Source organism: Scomber scombrus, chromosome 9 (assembly GCF_963691925.1).
Source record: "Scomber scombrus chromosome 9, fScoSco1.1, whole genome shotgun sequence".
Classification (NCBI taxonomy): Eukaryota; Metazoa; Chordata; class Actinopteri; order Scombriformes; family Scombridae; genus Scomber; species Scomber scombrus.
Genome location: NC_084978.1, coordinates 8,400,194 through 8,428,152, shown reverse-complemented (window position 1 = coordinate 8,428,152; position 27,959 = coordinate 8,400,194). Strand labels below are relative to the sequence as shown.

General features: G+C 38.5%; 1 protein-coding gene and 1 long non-coding RNA gene across 4 annotated transcripts in view; one reads left to right on the top strand and one right to left on the bottom strand.

The window, feature by feature from the left end:
• Positions 1 to 97: 97 nt before the first annotated feature.
• Positions 98 to 27,230, top strand: LOC133985843 (uncharacterized). The gene is made up of 4 exons (XR_009925485.1): positions 98 to 681; positions 2,251 to 2,305; positions 19,567 to 19,706; positions 27,100 to 27,230. It is a non-coding gene; the product is annotated as an uncharacterized LOC133985843 (long non-coding RNA).
• si:dkey-237h12.3 (teneurin-3) overlaps positions 5,799 to 27,959 on the bottom strand; it is a 130,546-nt gene continuing 108,385 nt past the window's right edge. For 2 of the 3 annotated variants that reach the window (XM_062425567.1, XM_062425566.1), the window contains 10 exons: positions 27,095 to 27,344; positions 21,508 to 21,740; positions 19,539 to 19,693; positions 14,279 to 15,162; positions 12,853 to 13,028; positions 12,209 to 12,444; positions 11,095 to 11,391; positions 7,716 to 9,327; positions 7,153 to 7,283; positions 5,799 to 6,551 (listed from right to left, as the gene is read on the bottom strand). In XM_062425567.1, coding sequence (XP_062281551.1) covers positions 5,799 to 6,551; positions 7,153 to 7,283; positions 7,716 to 9,327; positions 11,095 to 11,391; positions 12,209 to 12,444; positions 12,853 to 13,028; positions 14,279 to 15,162; positions 19,539 to 19,693; positions 21,508 to 21,740; positions 27,095 to 27,344 — 4,727 coding nt within the window. Of the gene's footprint in view, positions 6,552 to 7,152; positions 7,284 to 7,715; positions 9,328 to 11,094; positions 11,392 to 12,208; positions 12,445 to 12,852; positions 13,029 to 14,278; positions 15,163 to 19,538; positions 19,694 to 21,507; positions 21,741 to 25,224; positions 25,246 to 27,094; positions 27,345 to 27,959 lie in introns of all 3 variants that reach the window. The other variant, XM_062425565.1, reaches the window with a different exon arrangement.

The following is a 27,959-nucleotide window of genomic DNA, read 5'->3' as shown; positions in this document are numbered from 1 at the left end:
TCTGTGAACTGCAAATGCCAGAAATGCATACCTGTACAGCTGGAGAGGATGACCATCCAAAGCTTATTTGGTGCTCTTGTTAGGTGTGTATTATCAGTTCTCATACGCAGCTCATGGGAAATATCGGTTTTGTTTTCATTCCCAGTATGCCATAGTGGTTGGCAGTGATGCTAGTCTTGTCCCTCCCTACTACCCAAACTACACCACAACAGTCAACTGTCAATCACAAGTGAAGCTCTTTTTGAACGACAGTTAACCCAGTTCAACTCAGAATCCAAAATCCACTCTCTCTAAATCTCTCCAACATCATTAGCTCCCTTTTTTTTTTTTTTTTTTACCCACACCCTTTGTAGACTTCTCAAGTAAAGTTCCTACAGCCTGTGCAACTGTCCTCAGAGGATCAGAGGGATGATAACAAGCATATATTTCTGAATTGGGACATGGTACAAGCCGAGCAATATGAGCCTGCAGATTGAGCAAGAACAGCAGAGGCAGCCCCAAAATGCTTTGTTCTTGTTCCCATTTAGCCGGGATGAATGGGATGCTAGCGAGAGGGGGACACGGTGGATGAGATGCTTGAGATGAGACAAACCCGTCAGCGTAATGCAGAGAATCTTTAACAGACCTGTCCTTCTCAGGGATAGGACGCACGTGTCATAACACATGATCTTCAAGGTCTGGGTGAGTCACTGATTAAAGGAAAGCAGGGATATGGCCTGTTTTCGACATGACTTACTGCTACGTAAAATGCCAGTCAAACTGTTTTCTTTCTAAACCTTTGACCTGCTTGAACCAAAGAGCAAATGTAGTTTCCTGCAGTGTGTGTTTGTCAAGTGTCAGCCTTCCCAGTTTAGTTTGGGACTTCTATACATATAAACCATCACATTAAGAGCTTTAGAAATAAATACATAAAATATATTTATCATAAAAGTGATGCAATACCTGACAAGACAAAATAACATATAAAAAACACAAACACACATTAACAATAATAATAATGATGATAATGATAATAATAATGATGATAATAATAATAATAATAATAATAATAATAATAATAATAATAATAATAATAATAATAATAATAATAATAATAAAAGTAGTAGTACATAAAGTTTCTTTTTTCTTTTTTAATTACCATGTCAACTTAAACTAACCCTGTCTTAGTGTAAGCATTGAATCAATAGATATTTAGATAACAGTTTTTTTTAAGCTTATGATGCAATGATCAGATATAATACATATAAATTAGATCAAATAATAAAATGTTTATTTTTGCACTTCAACAGTGTACACTTTAACTTGACTGTTAAATTTATTTTGGACATACATTTTAGCTATTTAATATACATTTTATTATTTTTAGCAGGTTGACCTCTCTTGGGAATATCTCAACAGATTAATTACTGTTAATGTTTATTCTGAAGTTGCTATATTGTAGGCTATTAATAGCCTACCTATATTACAGAAATATTGTGGAAACATCATAGTGACTCGTGCAATTTGGCTACCTAGGGCGAAACTAACTGCTTACATTTTATCATTTAAGAGAATTACAATATTACATGGATCTTTGTTTATTTGCAACCACACAAAGCTAAAATAACATAATGTCAATGAGAGTGAAACAATCTATATGTCAAGACAAACCATTTTGTAACTGTGTGATCACAACATTTGACCACCAACAAAGCCTTTTATATTGAGATCATACAATAATAATTCTGTGATTGGAAGAAAATAAAACCTGTTAGCCCCTCTGGATGTTCATGGTTCACACTTTGTTTTTGCGTTTGAAGAACATTTCAGCAGTTTGTGAATTTCTTCACCTGCATGTACAGCAATCTGCAGATATATTTTCTTTTCTTTTTAATAGTAATGTATGAAGTGGGCGAAATATAACAAAAATATTAATCATTTATTATTTGTAGTTCAATGATTATTGTCCTTTTTCCCTTATTGACACAATATGCAAATGCTTTTAGTTCCAAAACTGAACAGCATTAAAACATTCCTGAACTTTTTGATTTTGGAAATTGTATGCATTGTTTGACATTTAAAATATATTTTATTTATGTAATGATCTGCTATAATTTGAGATTTCTTTTCTTTTTTTTTTCTCTTCCATAATTCTGCCCGGTTAAATTTATACTGTATGTAGTTTGTAAATCTAGCAAGAAAATTGTTCTAATGAATTGAGATTAATTTTGGCTTTGTGTTACACCTCTAAAATTAAATCTATCTCTACAGATCCTGAAGATATTTGTGCCAAAGAGAGCGTGAGTCCACAGGTTGTCAGCTGAAGGTACGTAAAAGCTGTAATGAGCACTATCACCTTGGGTGCATGTGAAAATCTATTGACACTGGCTGGCAGAAAAAGATGATATATAATTATATAATTCATGGAGGGACATTAACATAGAGGTGAGTTTTACAAAGATATAAGATATTACTTGTAATGTATACCATCAGAGGAGTGAAATGTACATTTTACATTTAAAATGTGCGATGCCCTTGGTGAAGCAGTCAGCTACACGCTGTTATTCTATTCACTAGAAGCTCATTAGAGAGCTCAATCTGTTGACTATTTCATGTGTTCATAATTATCTAATCAGCTCCTTTGATGCACTTGGTTGCACATTTCTAATATAACATGAATGATTGTAGTATTACCACCATAAATTCAACTTCACTTTAAATTATTATAGCTTTCCTTATTCTCAGCTCTATGTTACATCGTCTTAACTGAATTTGAGTATGCCTGCTTTAAAAATAATTTGAGCCAAATCTTGTTTTCTAAATCCCCAAATCCACCAGATATGAACTTGTATGGATGCAACATTTACTCACTTTTTCACTTCGATAACAACCATTTTGTCATGAAGTCACTGTGGTGCACCAAAGGTCAAAATCAACCACTTAAATCATGTCAAATTCAAGCATCATATACAATGCATTGCTTCCTATTCATGGTTTCAGTTGTTATGGGGGCTTAATGCTGGCACATAGATTATTTCATGTCCAGTAGTATGAATTACATATGGCCTCCTTTTGTGTTATGCATAAAATGAGGATCGATTGAATTATAAAACATGCCTCATTTTTTCCATTGCTCTGATGTGGTTATTGCATGATGCGTTTGGGTCTTTGATGTTCTTGCAAAGTTGTGCCATCTCTTTTATATAAGCCTTTGAAGTAGATCTAGTTACAGTGCATAGTGGTATGCCGCAATGTTGCTTTCGCAGTGCCTACTGTGGTCACAGTGTGATACTGCAGTAGCACTGTGGATCATTTTAATATCGCTATTCCATTTGATGTTTCTTGTCTAAATTAACCTGGAGTGTCCAGAAGCGAGTTTTGGTCTTTTTTTCTTAATATCTGGCTCAACAACCTCCACACAATTTGATTTTAGAACTGAAAGGAAAATATATTTTCTGAGCACTGTAACAATACAGCGTCGGCTGATGTTATAATAAGTGCACAACTTTATGATCTGTAGTTAGACAGTCGGCTGGATGACTTTCTGAACTATGCACTTTGCACCACTAGGGAGCATCAGAGAACTTTTAAGAGGAGGCGAAATTTGAATGTTTCATAATAGTCAGAGCTTGGTTTATATTTGAAGATTTTTTCAGTAGGGGTTTAGTGGGGTTTGAAACTCTTTGTATGGGTGTTTCAAAACAAATAGGGGTTTGTAGAAGTTCACTGTAATCATAGTGAGAAGGAGCATTAGACAATGGCTCACAGGGGATCTTATTAAGACATTTCCTTATAGGTTGATTTTGAGGGCGGTGGCATACCCTAAGGGAGTCTGATGAGAACTTTGAAGGCATGTATATGAGATGCAGCTTTGTTGAACTCTATATGTCATACAACATTTTAAAATTTCAGAAACCATATAAAGAATCTGTGCAATACTGGAGAAGCAGAGAGGAGGTCAAACACAAAAGCATAAAACAACCTCTGAGCAAGAATATTCAGCTCCCATTGGATTTGAAATGCTGTTTGAAGTTTATGAAAAAGAAATCACTTTCATATGAAGGGCTTGTTTTCAAAATTATGCATTCAGTCATCAGAACTCCTCTGCACTTTGATGCATAACTGTTAACATGAGTGTGGGAAAGCTGATCACAACCCAAATTCAATTTTTAAAAATGAGGCTATTATGTTCATGTATATTGTAAATGTGCATCTAAATACTTTATTATTATGGTGCTGATTAAGTAGATCATGGTTTCAGTTTGACATTTCAGGTTAGATGCATTTTGAAATTTATTCTGCTACAATTTAATTAATTCTAACTTCAAGTAATGCTGCATTTGTATTCTTTGGCTTTGTAGCTCAGAAGATTTTTTTTAATCATTAATGTAATTTGTGATTTTGATATTTCTTTAGGCTATGCGTACATAACTACATTGAAGCGTTGATATCTATGGGTGAGTAGCCTGCTGCTCAAAAACTGAACAGTTGATTTGTCAGATGAAAACAACTTTAAAAACTTTATCTAATTCTTAAAAAAACAACACACCAAAAAGAACCCCAATATCATTTTAATCCATGAGTGCATTTAACATTCAAAAAAAATTATACCTACCGAGAACATGGACGTGATCTATATTTGGATCCACTGTAACCTTGTTTATGTGAGATGGGTTCATAAAATATTTGTGTTGATGAAAAATTCATTGGACAAAAGCCAGGTCAAAAGGCATTATGCCCGATAAACATTAAATTTAGTGGAAATAATAGTTGACTGCATGTTATAGATACATCACCACTTGTAAATACTTGTCACTACATGCACATGTTTGTTATTTACTTCTCACTTAAACAGAGCATTGTGAGGAAGCCCCATATTAGCCATATTAGGAGGAACATAACATTAAAAAAAAATGCATGTCTGAAAAATTAAAGAAAATTAAAAAATCAAAATCAGCTGGACTTTATTTATGTATAAACACAACATAAATTATTCTTAATATGACTAGTACAGACATTTATTCAGTTTCATTTAAAAAACGCCATAAAACTCTTGCATAATTTACAAAACATGGTGTCCCTGTGCTATCCAAGACACGCCTGTGCCTTTCCCCCCCGACAGAGTTCTTCATACCTTTACTGTCTTTTTTTTCACAATGAATATTGGGTATTTAAACATGGAAACTGTTTCTTTTTTTCTGTTTCAAAGCATCTCAACGAGAATAAGACATTTTGATGTTTTTGATGTTTACAGTGCTAAATCTTGTATACATAGTGGTTGTTTGGTGAGGATATCTCTAACTTCAGAAGTCTGATTTTAAAAACAAACATTTGCTCAAGTACACTGCATGCTCTAGGAGTGTGAACTCATGAAGCCCATACTTCTAGAGAAGTGCAGATATGCATAATGTAAACAATTCCTTTGCTCTTTTAATACGTTCTGTTAAGCCTGACTTTTCTTGATGAAAACAAACATGAAACACCTAAATGAGCTCACTGTTTCCTCAAAAACACTACTATTCCTCTGCTTCAGAGTCCAGAGTCCAAAAGGCTTGTGCTACAGAGGAACTGACCTGTAATTGCCATGTTAAGGCTTGGTGTAATTATACATTTACTCTGTAGTCCCTAGGTCACAATGCACAGCATTGCTTTTGACCCTTTTGTATTTTTTTCTTCTTTTCATTGTTTTTTCTTACAAAAACACATCAACACTCGGGGTACATATCAGCAACCTTTTGATTACAGTTGCTTGTCATTTTGTCCACTAGTACTTCTCTACCAAAACTAAGTCTCTTTGGCAGAAAATGCACCTCGTATTGTTACCTCTTCCCGATTTCACTTTGCCGCAGAAAGTGGATGTTATTAGCACTGTCTGCTAATTCCGGGTACTGCTCAATAGAAAGTACATAGTATCCATCATACCCCAAAACCTTTCCACTACTCAGAAGCTGCCTCTTCTCCCCTTCTGTCCATGGACGGACCCCCTCCTCACCATCACGCACACGCTGCTGTTCTCTTGCCCACGCACCTGCCAGGGCACGCTGACGAGCAAGTTCAACCACCCGCGCTTTCTCTTCATCCACTGTGGATCCATAGCGAATATGAAGAGCTAGAGCACCAGCACGAATCTCCACATCTGCAAAACGGCGTGTCCGACTATCCATGACTGTGGTGGACTGGGAAACAGTCACATTCACACCGTTCTCCAGGGTTTTGTGTCCACTAGTGAGGTGCAACGCAGCAAGGTCGGCATCTGGAAGGCCCGGTTTGACAAAGTAGTGTGTGTCCCGCCCTTCTATGGTGAAGTGGAGGTCTTCCAAGTAAAAGGCATTGTTGAGGATTGTTGCAACTTTGATACAGTCCTCACTGGCCACATTGAGTGTGTGGGTGTGGACGCTACCCTTGTAGATGGCGAACATAACAGCTCGTCCAATGGGAGACATGGCCGCCGAGAACCACAGCCAAGACTTTTCACCTCTGCGACCTCGACTGAGATGGACCTCTGGCAGCCGCTCGAATGACAAGAGAGAATGTGCTTGTCTGGTTACTTCCTGCTGGACCCCAGAGATGGACTGTAGGAAAAGTGCAGTGAAACGTTAACGCCTGAACATGGCAGAACCTGGCTCTCCAGGCCATTTACAACTAGCTACTGCTCTGCTTCACAGAGTTTTTCACCCCCGTCTAAGATAATGGTGTTTTCGAGCTGTGTTCTCAACCCAAAAGTAGATAAATCCCCTACGACAATTTTACAGCAACACATTTTTTGTAATGGCTTTAGACCAAGGAGGCCTAGCATAAATGGCTTTCAAAACATTGTTTTAATAGTAGCGATACCACAATATTACGTATAAAGTTAGACAGTGTTAAAATGTGTTCAACTCAAGCAATAAGACAAAAAAATGTTCAGTTGGTACTTATTATGTGTATTATTATGCAAATAAGGCCCAATTAAAATTTATACTCTATGAAATGCATAACAATCCAATTAAGAGATGGCGGCTTTAAAATTCTACTTCAAAAGGAAAACAATGCAAAAAACAAAGTTATTTTTTGTTGTCTGATTCCTTGCACTATCAAAAGAATATTGTCTGTTAGCTGGAGGAGTATAATAGTTGCTTTTGCTATTTAGTCATCTTGTGTTCGATATGCACGACAGATATTAATTTAACCAACCGGCAGATCATCCCAGAGTTGACTCTTCCTCAATTCAAAAGATGGCATGCTTAAGTCAAACTTTGGAACTGGAAAACCAGGAATGGTGTTGTGAAGATGAAAGCCAAAGGTTACAAGCCAGCTGTTCACATCTGTAAAAGAAAAATAAATCAAAGACAATTTAAAGTTCAAGTTAAAATTTGTGTATGATGTATATTGAGTCAAATACATTTAAAATTGTAGGTTTTGTGATAATTCCTTGAATACTGAACACGATAATTTAAACATGTTTTAATCCAAAGTAAAAAGAAAAATGTATAATAATTAAGAATGTATATTAATAATTCATATTTTGGGACTGATAGTCAGATAAAACAAGACGTGTAAATACCACCCTGGGCTCTTGCGAAATTGTAGGCATTTTACACTATTTCCTGGCAATTTATGGACAAAATATTTATGAAGAAAATATTTGGCATAATTGCATGGATAATGGTTAATGGCATTATCAAAGTAATTGTTATCTATAATCGCTAATATTCATTATCAATAGTAGCAGCAGATTTAACTGCAAAGTGTCTTACCTGCAACATATTCTCTGACTTCATGTACTTTGCTGATGGGGTTGTTATTTCTGAACATATATAAATTAAACGGTGCTGGTTCTTTGCCAACATTTTTCCAAGTAGAGACATCTGGAACAGTCCACCTCCCAGACATGATATCATAATCCTTCTCCCCAAAGTGCAGCAGTTTAGTAAGGGGGTCGTACAGTCCTCCATGAAATCCGAGCACAAGCTGAAAGTCTGGGTTTGAGTCAAAATAGATCTCCCCATATGCCGTGTATTGAAGCTGTTTGACCAGGAGGCCGTTGCTGGTGAAGATAGCCAGGGGTGTCCCAGTGTTATCACAGGCGATGTAGAACTCCTCCCCGCTGCTTATCTCCATAGCAAACAGGTGGCCTTGGAGGTCATAGTAGAACGAGGTGATCTCCGAACTGGAGTGGTTGTATACGTGTGTAATCCTGGCCGGGTAGCTCAGGTCTGCATAAAAGTACTGCAGGTGTTGGCCTAAGCTCGTCTTGGTGGACACTCTGCGACCGAGTCCATCATAACGATACTGAATTGTCCAGCCACTGCTCTTGCTGTATACCCGCACCAAGAGTCCTTTGGAGTTGTACTCAAAGATTTCTGCTCCCCTCTGACGGAGTAAACCATCTTCGTCCATTCTGTACTGGATGTCTCCAAGACGGGTTATACGGTCTCTTAAGTCATAGCGCAAAGGAAGAAGTCTGGCACTGTTTCCTGCATTCAGCAGGTGCAGATTTCCATTAAGATCATATGTATAGCGCCACATCACTTTGTCGTTCAAGTATACAGTCTGGAGCTGGCCATCCACGTCATACTCGTAGCTGTACTTGGTGGTGTTGGCAAAGGGGCCGATCTTGATCTCTCGCTTGGTGACTCGGCCCACATCGTCATACTGGAAAGTGATCCAGTACATGAGTGAGCGAAATATCTCATATTGAATCTCCTTGATGCGTCCATGTGCATCAAAGTGTTTCGTGTAAGTCATGACTGCAGTGGATATGATCTGATTTATATCATAATAGATCACCCCGAACTTTCCAAATTGCTCAATTTTTCCTGAGATGTCATCAAACTGGTATAGGTCAATGGGTAGTGGTGTTTCATTGATGACGCCTTGCACGCTGGTGACACGCAGGCTGCTGTCATAAGTGTAATCAAAGCGTGCATTGACCATGCCATCCTCACTGAAGCGGAAAATCTGGCGGTCCACCAAGGGACCCACTTGGCGATAACGGATGGTGCAGATGAAGCCTTCATTTTGCAGGTTGACCGTCTTCAGCACCCCTGCTGTCTCGTCATAGGTGAAGCTGACCCTTGTGCTGTCATACAGGATCTCTGACAGTTTGTTCTGCCGGCGGTACCTGTACAGGACCCTGCGACCTGTGCCGAGGTGAGATACTCTCAGCAGGAGGCCGTCTTCGCTGTAGTCCACAGCTACCGAGGCGTTGCTCTCCGGGGGGTGGTAAAGGTTCCTGTAGTAACCCACCGAACGAATAGTCTGCATTGTGTAGCGGGCTACGCTTGGCATGGTGACAGCAGAAAGCCGGTCCAGGGAGTCGAAATCAAATATGTACTGACGCTGACTATGAAGTAGGAGAACCATGGACTGTGGGGAAAAGAGCAAAACAGCAAGTGTTTTCTTGAGTTGCATGATTTTTAATGCATAATATTTTTGTAATTCCAAGCAGGGTGAGTGCAGGCTGACTGAGTAGACATGTCCTGTCTTGGGAAAGGGAGAAACAGGGCATATGAAAAATGCACTTGCTTGTGCCACCTATCACTATTGTTAAGCAGTAGCTACCATTTACCAAAGTTATAAAAAGTGCTTTGAAAATTATATATTGATGTCCAACACTATACAATACATCAGTCATGCTGATGAACGTTAAACTGTTAACAATTATCAGTACAGTCTGCATACACATGACTCAGACATAAGAAATATTTACTTTTAATTCTTCATACCCACAAAGACTAGTTTAATTAATTTACAATGTAGGCAGTTCGGAGTGTAGGCAGTCTTGCAAAGGTTTACCACCCTTTCTATTATAAAATGTCATGCTCAGTCATCCGTAGCTATATTGAGGTTCCCTGTGCTCCCTGAGCTCTCTGTGTTCCTTATGTCAGAGTGTTGACATGGTGTCTGCAGGTCACGCAATGAAAGGATGAAGGCAGGAGTAGCTGAAGAAATCACTGCATGTTTTTTTTTTCTTGTTTTTTAGTATTTATTTTTAGTTTCGCTGTACAGTCTTAACTACACTCTGCAAAACAACTAGAGAATATTCATTTAGAAGAGATGGAGAAACACAATGTTCTTTTGTTGTCTAACATGCCGTAAGAACATTAATTTCTGACCAAGAATGTTATTTAGTCGATCCATATATTTGCCAGTGTTGTCTTAGTTAGCTAGCAATGAGGTAAATGTATATCATTTTCAAAGAATATCATAGTGAGTTACTTGCTGCTATTGCAAAATGCTTTCTCATGGGGAAATGTTGGGTCTCTGTAAAATAAAGAGTACAGAATAGCTGCTCTATGTGAAAGTGCCTTGAGATAACTTCTGTTCTGATTTGGTGCTTTATAAATAAAATTGAATTGAATAGCCTGTCAGTTGCCCAGTGTGTTGTATCTGCTTTTACTCAGTCATTCAATTTGTCCTCCTCTCTGGCTGCTAAGAAAAAAAAAAGATGTACGTATGTTGGTGGAAATAGTTGTTAATGTCCAGTCCTTGTAGGTTTTAGCTATTTGGTTTTTTTTCTTTGTAAATTTGTAAAGGATCATATACAATATTAAATACAAATGTTACCAAAGCCAATTTTCATATGGTCCATGTTAAAACATACATACAGAGACTTACATACGTACAATACGTAATCCAAGATTTCATGCAGCTGTACTTAACAGTGCTAGTCTTAAATCTGTCCCAATATTTACACATGGAGTGATTTCAAGAGTCTATAGTTCTATTACACATGTACTTTATATATTTCTGTGACACATTTTTTAGTCAGTTAAGCAAACAGAGCTGAGATTACTGTCATCAAAGACACATTTTCGAGGACAAAGCAAGAATTATGTCACTGTGGCAGAGATGGTCAATATTCCCCCTGTTCAAACAATTTTGAGCCTGATTCTTTGGTTAACCCTGACAGATTATAAATTTGCAGTTATTGTAAAATGATTACTATGTTTACTTAGTGCCTTTGTAATAAGCATAATTATGCACATGGAGCTGGTCATTATTGGGAAATAAGCCTATCCGGGGTGACCTCTGCTTCATGTCAGGGTCTTGATTCATCCTGTAGGGATAATGACTACCCTGCAGTACAATATCTCTTACATATTGCTCCCTCTGGTTACGTTATTTTCTCACCTGCTCCAGGTAGGTGTAACTCCATATCTTCCCATCAGCAAACACCCTGGATACCAATCGGCCTTGGCTATCATACTCCAGTTTCTCAGTGGTGGGACCTCTCTGTAGGGCACTGATTTGTCCGCTGCTAGTACGGCTCACATTTACCGGCAGCAGCTTACTGCTGGGCATCCAGAGCACTGGGTGGCCTGCTGTGTCGTATATAATCTTTAAGAGGAACTTCCTGTGGTCATCATAAATCTTCTCTGTCCTCAGGGTGCGATCATAATCGACTGAAAGAATGTTCCTTCCATTTACCTGTGGGAAGAATATGATTTAAGAATGTGTAAGACAAAAAAACGACAACTACTAATACATCTACTACTAGTGATAATAATAATTGGATAACACTAAAAAATAAGGAATAGAATCCATGAACATATATTACACAATAGTACAATATCCAGAAGGAATTATTGATTTTGATATCAGTTCACATGTTCTTTGTCTGGCTGGCTCTTTAACTGTATTCAGGGAGATTTTCACTACAGTTGTCACAGAGATTAACACCCCCCTTCCCAAGGCTCATTAAACTGAGAGACACTCTGGTGATTGTTCAGGTACACTTAAATCACAACCTCCTAAATTTAGTGGAGACGAAAATTACCGTGAGGCAAAGTAACCACCCAAGTTAAGTTCATGAAGTACTGTAAATCATACATCTGAGAGTCTAAGATTCTGAGAAGGAGAAATAAGAAGACGTGGGCTTATGTGCAGTAGTAGAATACTGATAAGCCTTCATGTCTGGAACTAAAGGTTGATGTGACCCATAAATTACAATGGAAAAAGAACTGCAGAAACATTTTTGCAAGGTTATATTAAGGACAGTGACACAGCCAGAGATATCAAATAACATCTGTCATTTTTTGGGGCAGTAAGACTGATTTTTGGCACAGGTATCTTGGGTGGGTTATCAAATCCCTAACCCTAATACTATCACTGCTGTGTTCTTTTTTTTTTTTATCACTGAGCTAGGTAAGGCCACAGACATTTTTTATATGTATGGGACACAGATTATGTATATGTTACACAAGAAAAAAGAAGAAGAAGAAGAAAAAAGAAAAATCCAACCTACCCTAAGCTTGCGTCCAAACACAATAACTTTCCCTCTGGCTTGTTCTTTGCGGAAGCGCCACTCAACCAAGTTTTGCCCACTCTCCCCTGGCAAGCTCATGTTGCGTCTGGCTACAGTTGGGTTGGCAGCACCTGCCAGGATGTGGGGCTCTGTCTGGTAGTGGGTGTCCATCCCATTGGCATAAGTAATCCGCAGCGAGTTGTCGAAGCCCACTTGATAGCTACTTCTACATTGGTCTGTTGATAGTGAACAAACAGTGAAACTTAGAGCAGAGGAATAGGTAATACATGCCACAAATAATGTTATTGATAGTCACCTGAAGGAAGTTCTTTGTATTTTAAATTAGACAATTTCCACATGAAAAAAAAAAAAAAAGAACATAAATGATGCACTGAAATAACTTGACCATCTGGCTATACGGAGAGTGGAAAGCATATAGACACAAGGCTGATGTGTCTCCCTGACACTCCATACCCACACACTGAGAGAGTAATCATTTACACTGTCATCTGTCAGACGCTCTGAGCTGTAATGATACATGACTTAAGCTTACTCAACATTGCCCCAGTGACCCCTGAAACAATGACAAATAACCACTTACAAAATAGCTGCCTGAGTTGGGAAGATGAGCGGCGTGGCCTTACCCTGAGCCAGAGTGTAGAAGGCACGAATGGTTGAGGTATTCGTGGTGATGCTGATTTCCTCCTCTGTCAGGGAGCTTTCAATGTCCACTGTCAAAGCGCTGTATATGTCTGTGTACAAGTTATTCACCATTCCAGTGGGGAACGTCACATTCATTAGCCGTCCTTCACTGTCATAGCTGTTGGACAAAAAGAAATATCAAATGACAAAGCCGTGATATGTATGAGGGCTCTCAGTGGCACAGTGCAATCAATTATCAGATCTTTTATTCTCGTTGAGTCAGACCATCGACTTTATTGTAATTAAAATGTCATATTTCCGTATTTCTTTTTATATTTTCAATTATCATGGCATAAGTGACGGGGCGTCTATATCAAACAGAGGCACAATCCAAATATTTGATGTGGGTGAATGACATCTTTTCAGCCATGGGTTATATATATAAAAAAATGATTAAAGAAATACACAGACTTGTAATGAATTCAATTATTTGGATGATTGATGTGTCATTATAATCTCAAGTGAATGCTTTGCTTTTTTAGTTATAGTGACGATATCATTCATGGCATAATGTGACATGACAGCGAATTACACAGGGGAGAAAAATTCAATCACTGAGGCCGTGCTTCCAAAATAAAAAGTGCCATTCTGATTGAGTCCAGGCAGCTTATTATGATGAAATATAATCGTTAGTTTGTACTTTTGCTCAACTTTACTTTATATTTGCATACTAACACACATGTTTTTGTTAACCAACACTTCTGTTGCGCCTATTCTGCTATCTATAACCTTAACAACACATAATACACATGGTTTAGTCAAGTTTAAAAAGTCAAAAGTGGTACCCTTAATGGATATTAAGGTATTAAAGTGTAACTAGGCTATTTTACAGATCTGAGGCACATTTTATAATTAGGCTTCAATTAAATGTGCACCCTAAAGCAGTTTGCAGGTAAGTGCAGTTACCAATTATAGAATAAACTTCTACTGAGCTATGAGACATGGAATAACACACAGGGTTATGCACATACAAGTACACACATAGAAAACATGTTTGTCTTTTCACCTCAAAACTTGAGATTGTATAGTTTAAAATAAAAAAAATGAATATTAATATTAGTGTCAAACTGCAGTAGCAGGTGACAAACTCAAACAAACTTTTGTTTAACAAATCATAGAACTGTAAGCCTGTTAATATATCATCCTCATCTGTGAGAAGCAGGCAATATTTTGTCTCCTAGAATGCGAAGGAATTTGTTTACATAACTTGTATTAGCATGCAGAATGTAGGAGGTGGGTTTAATTTGTATCATGGGCAGGTTCCAGATGCATAAATCCTAAATTAATTGCTACCTAAATTAGTCTGACTTTAGTAAGTGATAAAAAAGATTTCCACAGAATGATCTTGCCAATCTCCATCATACTTACTCAAAGAAAGTTGTCCAGCCAATCTCTGATGTCTTCGTCGCCAGCAGGCCGTTGTTACCATGGTAAGTAAGAAGTACCAGCTCTTGGCCCTGTGCTGTAAGAGTTTTCAGACCACCATTGGTGCCCATGGTGAGCCAGATCACCTGGTTGTCAGGGGCGACAATACGAACCGGCATGCGGTTTGGGTCCCTGCGTATTCTCAGGGTGTTTCCACTACTGTCGGTAACCGCTGTGATGTCATTCTCCGTGCTGTAGCTGAAAGTATATTTCAAGTCGCCAGTGAGCAGGCTTGCAGTGTGTTGGTGGGTGCCATTGCTGTCAAACATATACAGCTCCTGGGCATCGGGGGAAGCCACCTCATATGTACTGACGCTGGAAGTCAAAGTTGGCCCATTTCTAGAGATGGCCCGGATGCGGATGTTGCCCAGGTCTGCCACGTAGAGTGTTCCATCTGGAGCTGCCACTAAGGAGGATGGAGCATTGAGCCTTGCATCTTTGGCATAGCCGTCCCCTGTCTGGTAACAGTCACAGTTGGCATCATTCTTGCAATCACAGTCAGAGGGAGACCCAGCCAAATGCGTTATCTCGCCATCCACAGAAACCTTCCGGATCCTGCTCATCTTTCTCTCATCTGTCTCAGCTATGTAGATGGCCCCATGGAAAGATATGGCAATGGAAACAGCAGCTTCTAAAGGAGTTAACTGTGCCCTTTGACCACCAGCCACACCACGCTCCAGTCCTGCTAATGGGCAATGGATTGGACGGCCAGCTGCAATACTCACTTGACCGTTCTCTGTGATGCGCAGCACTATATTGTTGTCCAGGACATAGAGTGAGTTGTCCATGGGGCTAACTGCCAGGTCTGTGGGCCACTCCAAAATCACCTGAAATACAAAACAACATTATTATAAATCTGAAAAAAAATAAAATAAAATAAATTCAGCAGCTTAATCAGAAGAATCCATGACCCAGTTGATTTAAATTAATGCCCTTTTCTACCAGTACTCTTTTCTGATTCACTGGGTTCCTGGGCCACATTTATGTACCTTAAAAGATGTCCCATGGTTGTATGGTTGGGATTGTAAAAGATCAAAAAGCTAAAAAAAAAATAATTCAGTGATGTAACAGAAAATACTTTATTCATAAATGAATAAATTAAATTAAAAAGAACAGTCTAGACTTGTTCTGTGTGGAAAAGTGCCATGAAATAACTTCAAGAAGAAATTCAAGAAGGCACAAATACATTTGCACTGTTGTCATGTAGCAACATAGGGTGAGTATTGCTATAAGTACAACTGTGTTCCAATTGTCTCACAACACAATGTGTTTTCACATAAGAGATTTCTGTCTGCCTCAAAAGGTGAATAATATCCAGTTGATGTCTTGTGAGGATGAAATGTGACCTTTTAGTTGCAGTGTAGTCTCTCTTCCTATTATACTACTTTGTCAAATTTGAAATGTATGATTTCAGTGGGCCTGGAGGAGACGATATAATCTTTGGGTTCTAAGATTAGCTCTTTTCTTCACATTGTTTTGATCCCTGCACTACTTACAGACTTCAACTTGTACTACTGCTGACACATGGATTTGAAGGAAAATTCTGACTACAGTGACTATCCCCATCTTTCTGTGTCTAGGTGACTAATGGAGACCTTGAGCTTGATCCAGTCTGTTTGTTATTGAGTTTAACCAATTCCACTCAAGAAGTATCCTTCTGAAATCTTGCAAGAGTTGAGTTGTCGAAATCAGCTAATTATTCAGACATGACTTTGAAAATATTTTAGATAACACTAAGCTACATCTTCTGTACTCCAACACAACAAACTCCTCCCGGCACTCCTCTCTCTAACTCTGCTGATTCAGCTGTTTTTGATACAAACTTAACTCTCACGAGATTTCAGAGCAAGACTTAAAGCGAGACTTGGTTAGACACAACAACAAACAGGCCTGATCAAGAAAAGTGTAAAAAAAAATGTTTTATTTATTTACAGGAATACTTTATATAATGTCGTCAGACACTTAAAATAACGGTCTGAGTCTGTCAGTCGCAAAAACAAACACTTTTAGTGGACATACATTGACGGGGCACTTTTGCCCTGTCGGATTACATTACAGCCCATTTAGCGGATACCGGCTGCAGCACTTTCGCTGAATACTGGACCAATTTCAAAAATTGTTGTCCCCCATTTGTCACTTAGAAACAAAAAGATGAGAAATAGGGCCTAGGTTGAAAAATATTGAAGTTTCCCTTTAGGATCACTTTTCAATATGCCCTCTCTCCCTTTCTAAACATTTAAGTTTTACATGCTTCTATTTGACAAAGATAAAATGTGACGTTTGTATAAAAAAAATCAAACTCAGTGAAGGAGCAGGGCCTTATCCGCTGTGAGACTCTTGAAAAGCTGCCAAAATAACCTTGAGCCTGCACTTCACACCTTCCTGCTTCATTTGTGCTGTACTGACTGGTGCTGCAACCTGAGAGAGAGAGAGAGAGAGACTCCCCACTGAGTGATCAATTAAGTATATCAAATTAAATTAAAAATACGTACAAAGTGTTCCGTACATAGAAAACTGATAGCAGTATTAAATACGTCATGGTTAAATAGCTAGTGCATATTACAAATTACATATTTCCAAGTCTTACTGTTAAATGTTTGTTTTATGTAAAGCACATTGAGTTGCCATTGTGCATGACATTTGGCTATGTAAATAAAGCTGCCTTGCCTTGCCTTACAATCCAAAGCTATAACCCATGCCAGCTATTACAGTCTGCTCGTCAGAAATGTGTCAGCGAAATAAAAAGCATATTTGTAACAGTGCATTTGCCTGGCCTTTAAATGTATAATTGTGTCATTAAATCTGTCAAAATGCTCCTGAATTGTGCTTTTCCACAGGGTGATTAATAATAAAGCACGCTGCCTTTGAGGCTGCCACTAGTTAAACTGCACTGAGCCAATTCTCTAGCTGGGATGCCTGAGGATCGTAAAGTCTCGCCAAAACCATCTCTATTGGCTCGTACCGAATGACTTAGTTAATTAGCAAAAAGTGACAAGCTTAATCCTTTGTCTTCATGTTCTCTCATGTTCTTCCCCTTCCATGTTCATCACCCACACACATACAAAAACACATACACACAAACACTGATTGCTCTCTGTTTACATTAAAATGTCTTTATGGTGCAAATAAACTATTATTTTTCCCCTAGCTCTGATTTCATAAATATTAAATACTATGTCTATTATTATCTGACTTTATGATAGGACACAGGAACATTTGTGAGATCATCTGTCAGGGTCATTTGGTTTTGACTGCTGCAGTCATTCCTATCTACTTTTGAAGTGTTTTGTTTGTAGTCTTATACTCTGCAGTCTCTTTCCTTTTGTAAGCTCATCTCCATTAGAACATCAGAAATCAAATTAAAATCTAAATTGGTAAATGGACTTCATTTATTTCGTGCTTCTTTTAGTCTAGCAACCACTCAAAGCACTGCATAACAAATGCCACCAAGTCACACACACAAACATTTATACACTGATTGCAGAGGCTGCCGTGCAAAGTGCAAACCTGCTCATCAGAAGCGATACAGCGCCTTTTCTCCAAAGTGCTTTACAGTGTTTCTAATACTCACTCAACAATTCACAAACATACTCACACAGCAACAGCACAGCCATTGGGAGCAATTTGGGGTTCTGTATCTTTCTGATTGGTTGATATCTCCTGATTGGTTGGTAAATAAAAAAATAAACTAAAGAACTATCTAAAATAATAAATAAAATTGAAAAAACCCTGTGTTATGTCTGGGGAATGCAAGAAAGAGGTGGGAGAACCTGATCTCACAGCAATTTAATTCACAATCCACTTAAAATTCACTTTCTGCGCAAAACAGAGTACAGAAGATACTAAGCATGCATCACATTTCATACGATAAAAACCTTTGTTTTTATTTTCTTCATTATTCATCTTAAGTTAGTTCTCAAAACCTTAAAGTAGGGAAATGAGGAGGGAATATTAATGTTTCAACACAAGGAGCTGCACTTCCACTTTGGAGGAAGTGTCGTGGTATTGTGATGTTATAACCTATTGTGTAAGGAAAGGGCTTTTATGTCAGCTCACTAACAGGTAGATTGTAAATTGTGTTGGACAAAGCAACCTGTCATCAGGTACTGCCAAAGAAAAGGTTTTATGTGCAACCAACTCTCTACCAGAGCTGCTTCATTATCATGTATGGTGAAGTGTCCTCAATCTTGAGAATTTCTAGTGGAACACTAAACACTAATTCAACTCCAGCCACATCAAAACAAGCCCCCCACACTGAGTAATTATTCTTCCTTCCATATCATCTGCCGTGACCTGAAAACCCATCTCTTCAATAAACACTTCATGTCTCCACTTGCTGCCTAAATCACATCCTCCTCCCAGCACACATTTTTCCTCCTGTACTTTCAGAGAAAAATGCTCTTGTGAAGAACAAAAAAGAAATAAAGAAAGAAAAAAGCATTTCTTCATCTGTGCAGTTTCCTCACCAAGCACTTTATAATGTTGTTGCTCTAGGAATATCTGCTTATACCACTAGCATGACTGCACATTTCTCTGGATAATATACTGCACATCAGTTACATTTCTATTTGTAGAGACCTACAGTATTTAACCCTAAAATCCTCCTGGCAGAGATAGGCAGCAATAACATGTTAGAAACTAAACACTAACTATGAATAAAACTGTTGATAACAATAATTTAAAAAAAATTGTGTCCTAGAATCAACTTGATGTGATATGATTACACATATAGAATAGCATAACCAATGTCTAATATCCCCCAAAATAATGGCAGCCAGAATAGAAGAAATAGAGAAGAGCATACAGTCTCTGAATTAACGATTTAAATTCACAGGAGGAGACCTGTTTTTGTAATTTTAAATTTAATTGCAGAAGGTTCCAGGCGGAGGGAGCCACAAAAAAAGCTATTTTATTTAGTTTGTTTTGGAACTAATACAAAAAATGAAGATGTTGAGGTTAATGTTTAAAAAAATGCCCAATCCATCTCCTATTTTCACAGTTGTACAAAAAGAGTCATATATTGAGTATTACTGTATAATATATATACATGTTATATAATATAACAGTGCATATCAGTAATGAGTCATGGGTGAGGAAAAAGGAGGGTCAGAGGGGGCAGGGGCACAAGGTGGCGCTGTGACATGCTCTGTGTGTCTACAGAGGCAGAGCTAATAGCTGTCTGGCACTTCAGTGTATAAGTCACCTGATTGATGTCCATGCTGTTGTCACAGGTCAGAGGGCGAGCCGATGTTAAGTCGTTGGAACCAAGGAAAGTGGAGATGATGCCGTTCTGGTCCACCTTTCGGATCGTAGTGCCATCAACGAAATAAATCAAACCATTCTTGTCCACGGCAATGCCTGTTGACATCAGGTAAGAAGGGGGAAAAAGGAGAAAAGAAGGAGAAAAAAAAACTGTGATGACAGGAAAACATGGTAGATGTGCGGCATCTCTGCTTGCATGACTCAGTGGACAGAACACGGTGGATACATGTGTCAAGCTTGCCTTCCCATTATTCAGGTCACTGCAAAAAGCACAGCCATCAATAATTCACAGGCTGCTTTTCTGGTATTAAATAATTTCTCAGGCAGAAGTGGGAAAGGCTGTATTCATACGGTATATATGCACTTGCCACGTCTTGTAACCCTCCTCTCTAAAATAGGACCGCAGGAGGTGGGGGTGTCAATGAATAGTGCGTTTGGGAGATTTTTTGGCATCAGCAATCATCAACGATCTGTGCACCATTTGAGAAATGAATGAGCAAGGGAGTGGAAATAACAGCTTTGGCCAATTTTAGATGAAAGGGGTGAAAGACAGGCAGTTGCCATGGTGACAACTGTGGACTAAATTGTCTCAATGATTGAGTGTCAGCTCAGAGTTGTAAGTTGCAGCCGAGCCAGTGTGGAGTTGCAATAATCATTTGTCCCAAACTGGGAAAATACATTAACGGGCCACGCCAGCCTTCACATCACTCTTCGTGTTACCATGCTGCTTATTAGAGACAGGTGCCTATGGTAATTCAGTCATACCTCGCATGCAGGGGGACTGTTTTTCATTCTCCACACTAGTTTTAACACATTGTGGTGGATTGCTGGATGTAATTCTCAGCACAGGGGTGTTAATCCGAATAAGCGCTGATGACCCACCTGTAGACCAAAACAAGCAGCGTGGTGAATTATTAGAAGCTGACCAGAAAACAGCAGAGTCGCCACAATAGTGAAAGATTCTGAATCAGCTTAAACTTCAGTTTTACCTTCAGAGTATGATTTATTTTCCAATGAAGTCTTTAAAAGCTTCTACGGAAGGTTAGTGGTTTGGTTTGACCTGTGGCTAGGTCTGCACAAGATTGCTTTCTGCTAAAACATTGACGAGCCGAGGGAGCCCACAGTGTATCCTTGGGAGCTGGCTATTTGACAGTCTGAGATTCTCAGACAGATGAAAAGTGTCACATTTGAGCAGAGTTCACCAAATGTCTGAGAGGAGGAAAAAATGGAGCCATCTGCTCTTTCTTCTCTGGTCCCAGCTTCCACCCACTCCATCATTAGAGTCGCTCCACTCAAGCCTTTATCACCCAGCTGAAGCTGAGCTATTGCAGTTGGCATTCAGAGCAGGCAACAACTAGCGCAAACAATTCATCTTAGCCTTTTAATCCTGAAACATTTTAGGAAAAGTGAACAATCCTGGCACAAATGGCACAAACGGCTATGTGGTATTTTATTGCAGACAAGTTGTGCATAGCAGGTATTGACTTGTGGGTAGTTGTTAGTACAGTATAACCTTTAAAGGCCCAGAGACTTTACTTTCACAAGGGCTGTTTGAAACAAAGCCACAAGCAAAACCAAGTCTACATTTTAAAGATATTTACTGGAATACTAAACTAAATTGAAATTATATTTCTGGAAAATAAAACAACACTCTTATGATATGCGGCAGAAATACACATCTTAAATTTACAATGTTCCTTTATTTTCCAAGTTGAAGATCTTGCTTAATTAACATCAATACATACCCACAGCCTATATTCATCTATGAAAATCAGTAGGGCCAGACTTGGCACAGAACCCAATGTGCACATAAATTTAAATCTAGCAGGTGTCAGTCTTGACCAAGAAACCTATCATCGTGTCCCACCCCTTCATTTGAGCACAACATCTTCATTAGTTTTAAATGATACCTTTGGGTCCAGTGAGAGAGGCCTCTGGAGCTTTGCCCCCATCACCACAGTGGTTCTCATCGAAGGGCAGACAGTGTTCCCCCGTTCCTGCCACCACCTCTGCATTCGACTGCAGATCCTTGGTGCCAGTTAAGATTTTTGGTCGGTAGATCCTCCGGGAGTTTGTGTCTGACACGTACAGCTGGCCAGATACTGGATCAGTTGCCAGGTAATACCGGTGTGCCGGGTTGTTACTGCAGTCAAGACAATAACTAAGTTATACATGGTAAATGTAGCCAAAAATCACCCTTTTCTTAAACTGCAGTTGAATAGTCATTTAATGGCACACTTTAAACTCTATAATTTGATCCAATGCAATCATCTCTAAAATACCTCAAACGACGTCTAAACCCCCAACTGACCCCAGATGAAATTTAGCCTGACTTTCCCACTGAATAAAACATTTTAAGTGAATAATATTATTAACATTTGATTCAATTATACCTCTCAGGAGATAGGAACATTGTTTTCAGTGCGCATTTGATTTTTTAAAATTGTCTAAATTGGCAATGCTTTTCAGAAAATGCTCTTAATACATCCCAGGGAATATAGAAAGGTGTACTGTTTAAAGACTAATAGCAAGTACTGCATACTATTAGTTTATGTGTAATGAAATTAACAAACTCATGTATTAAAAAAAATAAATTAAAAGAGATGACAGCAAGATAATAACAATCAGGTTGTGTTCTTACCATTAAGAATCTTATTTTCAAAAGCACACACACCATAATCAGCTAATTAAGTGTAACTTTTTTTCCCATTCCACTTGCAGCTTAAAATATAAACCTTATTATCAACTTAAAACTAGCAGCAACACTGTCATGAATGCATATAATGAACTGAAGAGGGAAATATTGTTTTTAAAAACTGTGTGAAGAATTTGCATAGCAGAAAAAAAGAGGAAAGTCTTTGAGAATGAAAAGCAGAGGAAAGAGACATTTAAAAAAGATGGAAGTCAAACAGAATTTAACAGGATACCACTGCAGCGGGATTCCAGTATAAAAAGCATAAATGACAACTTTTGTGCCAGATCATTTCATTTCATTCGTTATCACTCCCCTGTGGGACTTTAGAAATTACGGAAATGACTGGCTTATGTTAATAAAGTACAACAACTAATGGCATTGTGTCTGGTGCTGCTTATTAGCATTCTTTTAACTGTCTAATAATAGATCTAACCCATTCTGAATCAGAGAACAAAAGTATTACACATTAGGATTCAAAAGAGAACATGTGACTGACTAAAATTTAGATATGAAGAAGGCCAATTAAAGCATACTTTCCTGTGACATGCCATTTAAACAACCTTAAAATGTTGAAAAACGATTGAATTAACCTTTTCTATTAAGACACAGTGTTGATACATAACACGTGCTTAAGTGCCATTAAAGAGCTCAAAATAGAGGCAGTTAACATGAAAGATAGCTCGCTTTACAGTGCAGTCATAAACATGGCTTCTCTGCTTGTACTCCAGCTTAATGGTACCTCAGTCAATACTGGTTGGCTTTGGAAGTGGATAATATGACGGCAAAATAAATGTGGCAATGAAAAATCTTTATAAAATGATGAAGATGGAGTCATAAACCTTGACAACTATTATGAGTCAAAGTAAATGCCTAAAATAGGTGGCTGCTATCAAGTTCCTATAAAGAATTCAGCAAGACATACATTAGGAACATTTTCTTTTACAGTCAACCTGCAGGGGGTGGACACAATAAATGATCCACCTGTGCAACATTAAGCAGTCCAATATAACAGCGCTGTACTGAATACAATCTTTGTGAAGCTCAGCGTGCATCTGTTAGGACAGGTGTGTGCTAACTTGTGAGGCTTTACTGTGTGGTCTTATATCCAATATGTTGTTTACCATTACAAACTGCAGATGCACAAATCACCCCTTGACACCTCTTTGGCAGACTCAGCAAAAACTACCAATCACCGCCTGACTGCTCTCAGATCAGGTAGTGACTGACACAACTTCATGTGGGTTCATCTGTCACTACAGAAGGAGAGTTTGAACATATCTGCCCAAAGTTTTGGCCCAGGTGCTAGTGCAGATGCTAGTCATCTCAAGATGAGACTTTTAAAATGCTACAGTTGATGGCATTGCTATGCAGGCAATCCTATCCCTTCAACCGATCCAGAATTCAGGAGCGTACTATCATCCTGCTCAAGCATTCACATCAAGCACTTACTTGTCACCCTGTGTTTATGCTCCCTTCACTGGCTTCCTTTAGTCACTTACATACGGTTCAAAACCTTGATGTAGGTCTGTAAGGCCAAGAATGAAACACCGCGGACTACCTTCAGATGATGGCTAAACCCTGACCTGTAGCACAATGTCTGCAATTAGCTTCTCTTTGACAAATGTCATTTAAATATACATGGTAAATGGTAAATGGACTGTACTTACATATTGTTTTCCAGTTGTTATGACCACTCAAAGCACTTTTACACTACATGTCTCATTCACCCATTCATACACTGATGGCAGGGGCTACCACGTTGATGAGCCAACCTGCTCATCAGGAGGAAACTAGGCATTCATACACATTCACACACCATTGGCACAGCAACTGGAGCAATTTGGGGTTAAGTATCTTGCCCAAGGACACATCTACATGTGGACTGGAGGAGCTGGGAATCTTCCAATTGGTGGACGAGTGCTTTACCCCCTGAACCACAGCTGCCCCATCAGCAGCATCAAGACAACTTTTGCTTTCCTAAATCAGTCTGGGTATTGGGTTCTCACCTGTAATTTGGCTCCTTTGATCTTCACCAAATTTAAGGGGACAAAATGATTCATTAAGGATTAACACAAACAAACCAAAAGTAGACATGAGTCACATGGACTGACAATGATTTGGACACTTGAAGGACTCTATCATTGGAGATGTACAGGGCTTTGGAGAAAAAGCAAAACTAACAGACTCATAACAATCCTTGTACTTCACTGGTGGCCACATAGAGCTTTTGTAAAGCTCATTCAGAAACATCTGGATATGGAATTAATCACAATTGTACTGAACCAGAAATGTTATAATAACAGCCAGCTAAAATAAAAGGAAAGGGGGTGACTATGCGTGTGGTAATAAAACTTGAAGTGGGAAATTACTGCTTTTATTATCAGACAATTGGGTAGATTAGTTTAAATTCATACAAAATTCACATACCAAATCACATAATTCTGCTGTGGGGAGACAAATTCACTCCCTGTAGCACCTCTTGCACTTATGGTCATTTAATCACCAGAGCAACTTAATTTCCAACATCTTTACTTGAATCAGATGGTGTTGTCTTAATCATGAATACAAAGCAGTCGTGTAAGCCCTCAGGATCAGAGCATCTGCCAAACACCATAATTGTAAATGTAATTATAAGCCTCACAGTGGTGCTGTTTATTGCAGCGCTATTATACTGGACTGAATTGCACTTTGTACACAGGAGTTAATCATATACATGTTAAATTTGTTTGTTTTTTTAATTCATAATATGATAATTTAAACATGCACAGTTACACTGCACAACTCCTGATAGACTGTGCAGAGACTGCCCATCGTACAGCTGTAATTAAGCTATAATTGGTTTTCTATAATCACGCATGATGAGAGCTATCCATATATGATGATGATGATGATAAAGGTGATGAGGCAACATGCACTAGGAGAATACACCTACCTGTGTCTAAAGTCTTTATTTCTATGACAAAGCACACAAGGAGCAGGAAAACAGAGAAAGATAATCAAGATAATTGAATTAGTAAATCTTAAAAGGGAAACTTTTCCCTTTCATTTTCAGTTTCAACTCCAATCAGATAGTTTTGTTCGTATTGGAATGACTCAGGCTTGACAACTATTTTTTATTGTGAAAAGCCTTATTATTCCACATTGAAACTGCACAGGGTAAATAGTAGTTAGTGCAAACAATGACAGAAAAGTCAAACAATGTGAATGTCTCTCTCTCTCTCTCTCTCTCTCTCTCTCTCTCTCTCTCTCTCTCTCTCTCTCTTTCTCTCTCTCTCAGTGTCAAGTGAGGAACACAACATGAGAAAACAAACAGCTGAAACTTGGAAAGTCAAAAGTATCCCCTTAAAGGATCAACACAGGCACTAGAGAAAGTCACAGGCAATGACAATCCGTTTGGCAGAAAGTGGAGAGGAAAGGCTGTGGCTGAGAGTTACAGAGTTACCCACAGAAAGGAAAATATGTACTCCTCTCTCCATAAACCGCCATCCTGCATTACCTCTGCTTTTCTCAATTTGGCCACTCATATTGAAATATTGATTCTGCTACTTGTTACATTGCCCGCTGCAGCCATAATCTAAATAAAGACTAACAGAAGTTGACAGAGGTTCTGTAAACCCCATACTGAGTATTTGGACTCTACCAAAAAATTGAAACAACTTTGGTTTTTCTAATATTAAATAGAGCATAAGCACATACTATGCAAGCAATGATGATAGTAGTGGTTAAGATCTGGACTGCATCTACCATGTAATCTGAACCAAAGTTCCCTTGGTGTGTCTTATATGTTCGACTAAATTTAATATAGCTAACACAAGTCCTGTTTGAGTTTCTCTCCTTGTAAAAAGAGTAAAATAGTTGCTCGGAGACACAAACCATTTCACAAACCATTATTTATCTAGGAAACAGCTGCTGAGCATGCATGCTCCTTTACAGCTGCACCCTGTTTCCCATTTATACGGTTACACACATTTCCACCTGAGAGCTGCCTTAGAGGGCTTCTCATCACTGCATAGGTACGTCGGCAAGCTGCTGAGATAGAGGAGGAATATTTTTCACCTCTTGAAATTTCCATTTTATGTGTGAGGATATATGAACTTCTGCAGGATCCTTACAGGAACCTTCAAACCACAAACTTTGGGGAACAAATGTGTGGTGACATTTGTACTGTTAAAACAGTTTTCATGTGTTTGTCATGCACGTGCCTGAGTAAGGATGATGGCCCAATATACATTTAATCAACATCTGCCACTTTGAAAAAAGCCAACTGGCCGAATCAGATTCATTGCTGAAAGAGGCCAACTTGGCATGAGGGTGTAAATCATTCCAATTACACGCTGAAGACAGGATGTCTTTCCTAATTATGGAGATGGATAGGGAAAATATTTCAGATTTCTATGGGTAAGGGAGAGAGATGTGTGTGACTGAAAGTCTGTCCTCCATGCCATTTGGTTTCACTCTCCACACTAAACTTAATGTAGAATTGCAAAGTGGGACCCAAAATGTACTCTGTTGGAGTACATATTTTTCATGTTGTAACATTTTTTAGGGATCAGCAACAGTAAGTAGTAATTCTCAAGTCAAAAAATGTAAAAAATAAATGCAATACATATACAATCTTTGCAATTTCCATATTCTAACACATCTTTCACCTTTTCATTTTGACTTTAAACAAAATCCTTCATACAATCTCCAGTCACTTAAACCTTGGATATGGTACCGATATAAACAGTTTGTACAACAAATGTTCCTGTTTTGTTTTTTTTTAAATTAACAAACTAACAGTAACATGCATTTGATCTTACCTCAGCTCCATGATACTTGTGACATTGCCAGATGGGTAGATACGACGGATGTAATTGAAATCTCCAACGTACAGACTACCATCGATGCCCCAAGCCAGAGCCACCGGCGCTAACAGCTTGTTGCCTTGGGCCTGCCCATTACAGCTGGGGCATGAGATACTTCTACGCCGCCCGTTCCCCATGACAGTGGAGATCACAGGAGGCTGGAGAGAGATGAACTGGTTCTCCCCGCTGCCTTTGTAAAGAATGCCTGGGAAACAAAACACCAGACGTCACTGGTTAAAGATACTAAGCTCATTATTCGTTTTATTTTATTTTATTGTTTTATAAACCCAAAAATCTGTTGAGATACTGAGCTTTCAGCTAACAAGTAAATACATGCATCTGATTTACAACATTCTAGATAACATATTAAAGGAATGGCACACCATTTCAGGAAATGCTCGTATTTGCTCTCTTGCTGAGAGTTAAATGAGAAGATCAATACCACTCTCATTCACATCTGTGGGTCAATTATGGAGCTAGCAGTACCTTGTATTGTTTTGCCCGGAGGAGTTGGAGGGGAGGGTGGGTGTGGGTGTGATAAAGGGGAAGATATGTAGTTTGGGCTGTAGTGTTTGTTTTATTTCTTTACACTTCCTTATTTTTTGTCATATTATATCACATTATTTTGATTTTTTTTTTTTTTTTTTTTGCTTTCAACGTTGACCTTATAGGTATGGGGTTTGAAAGAAGTGACATTGCATAATGGGAAAAGTAGGATCCAGAGCTTTTTTTTCCATACCCATACTAGAGACTAAGAGTCAGGATATTTAAGTCTCTGTTACTTTGATTCTTATCATTCTTTTTAAAATGTGTTTCTTAG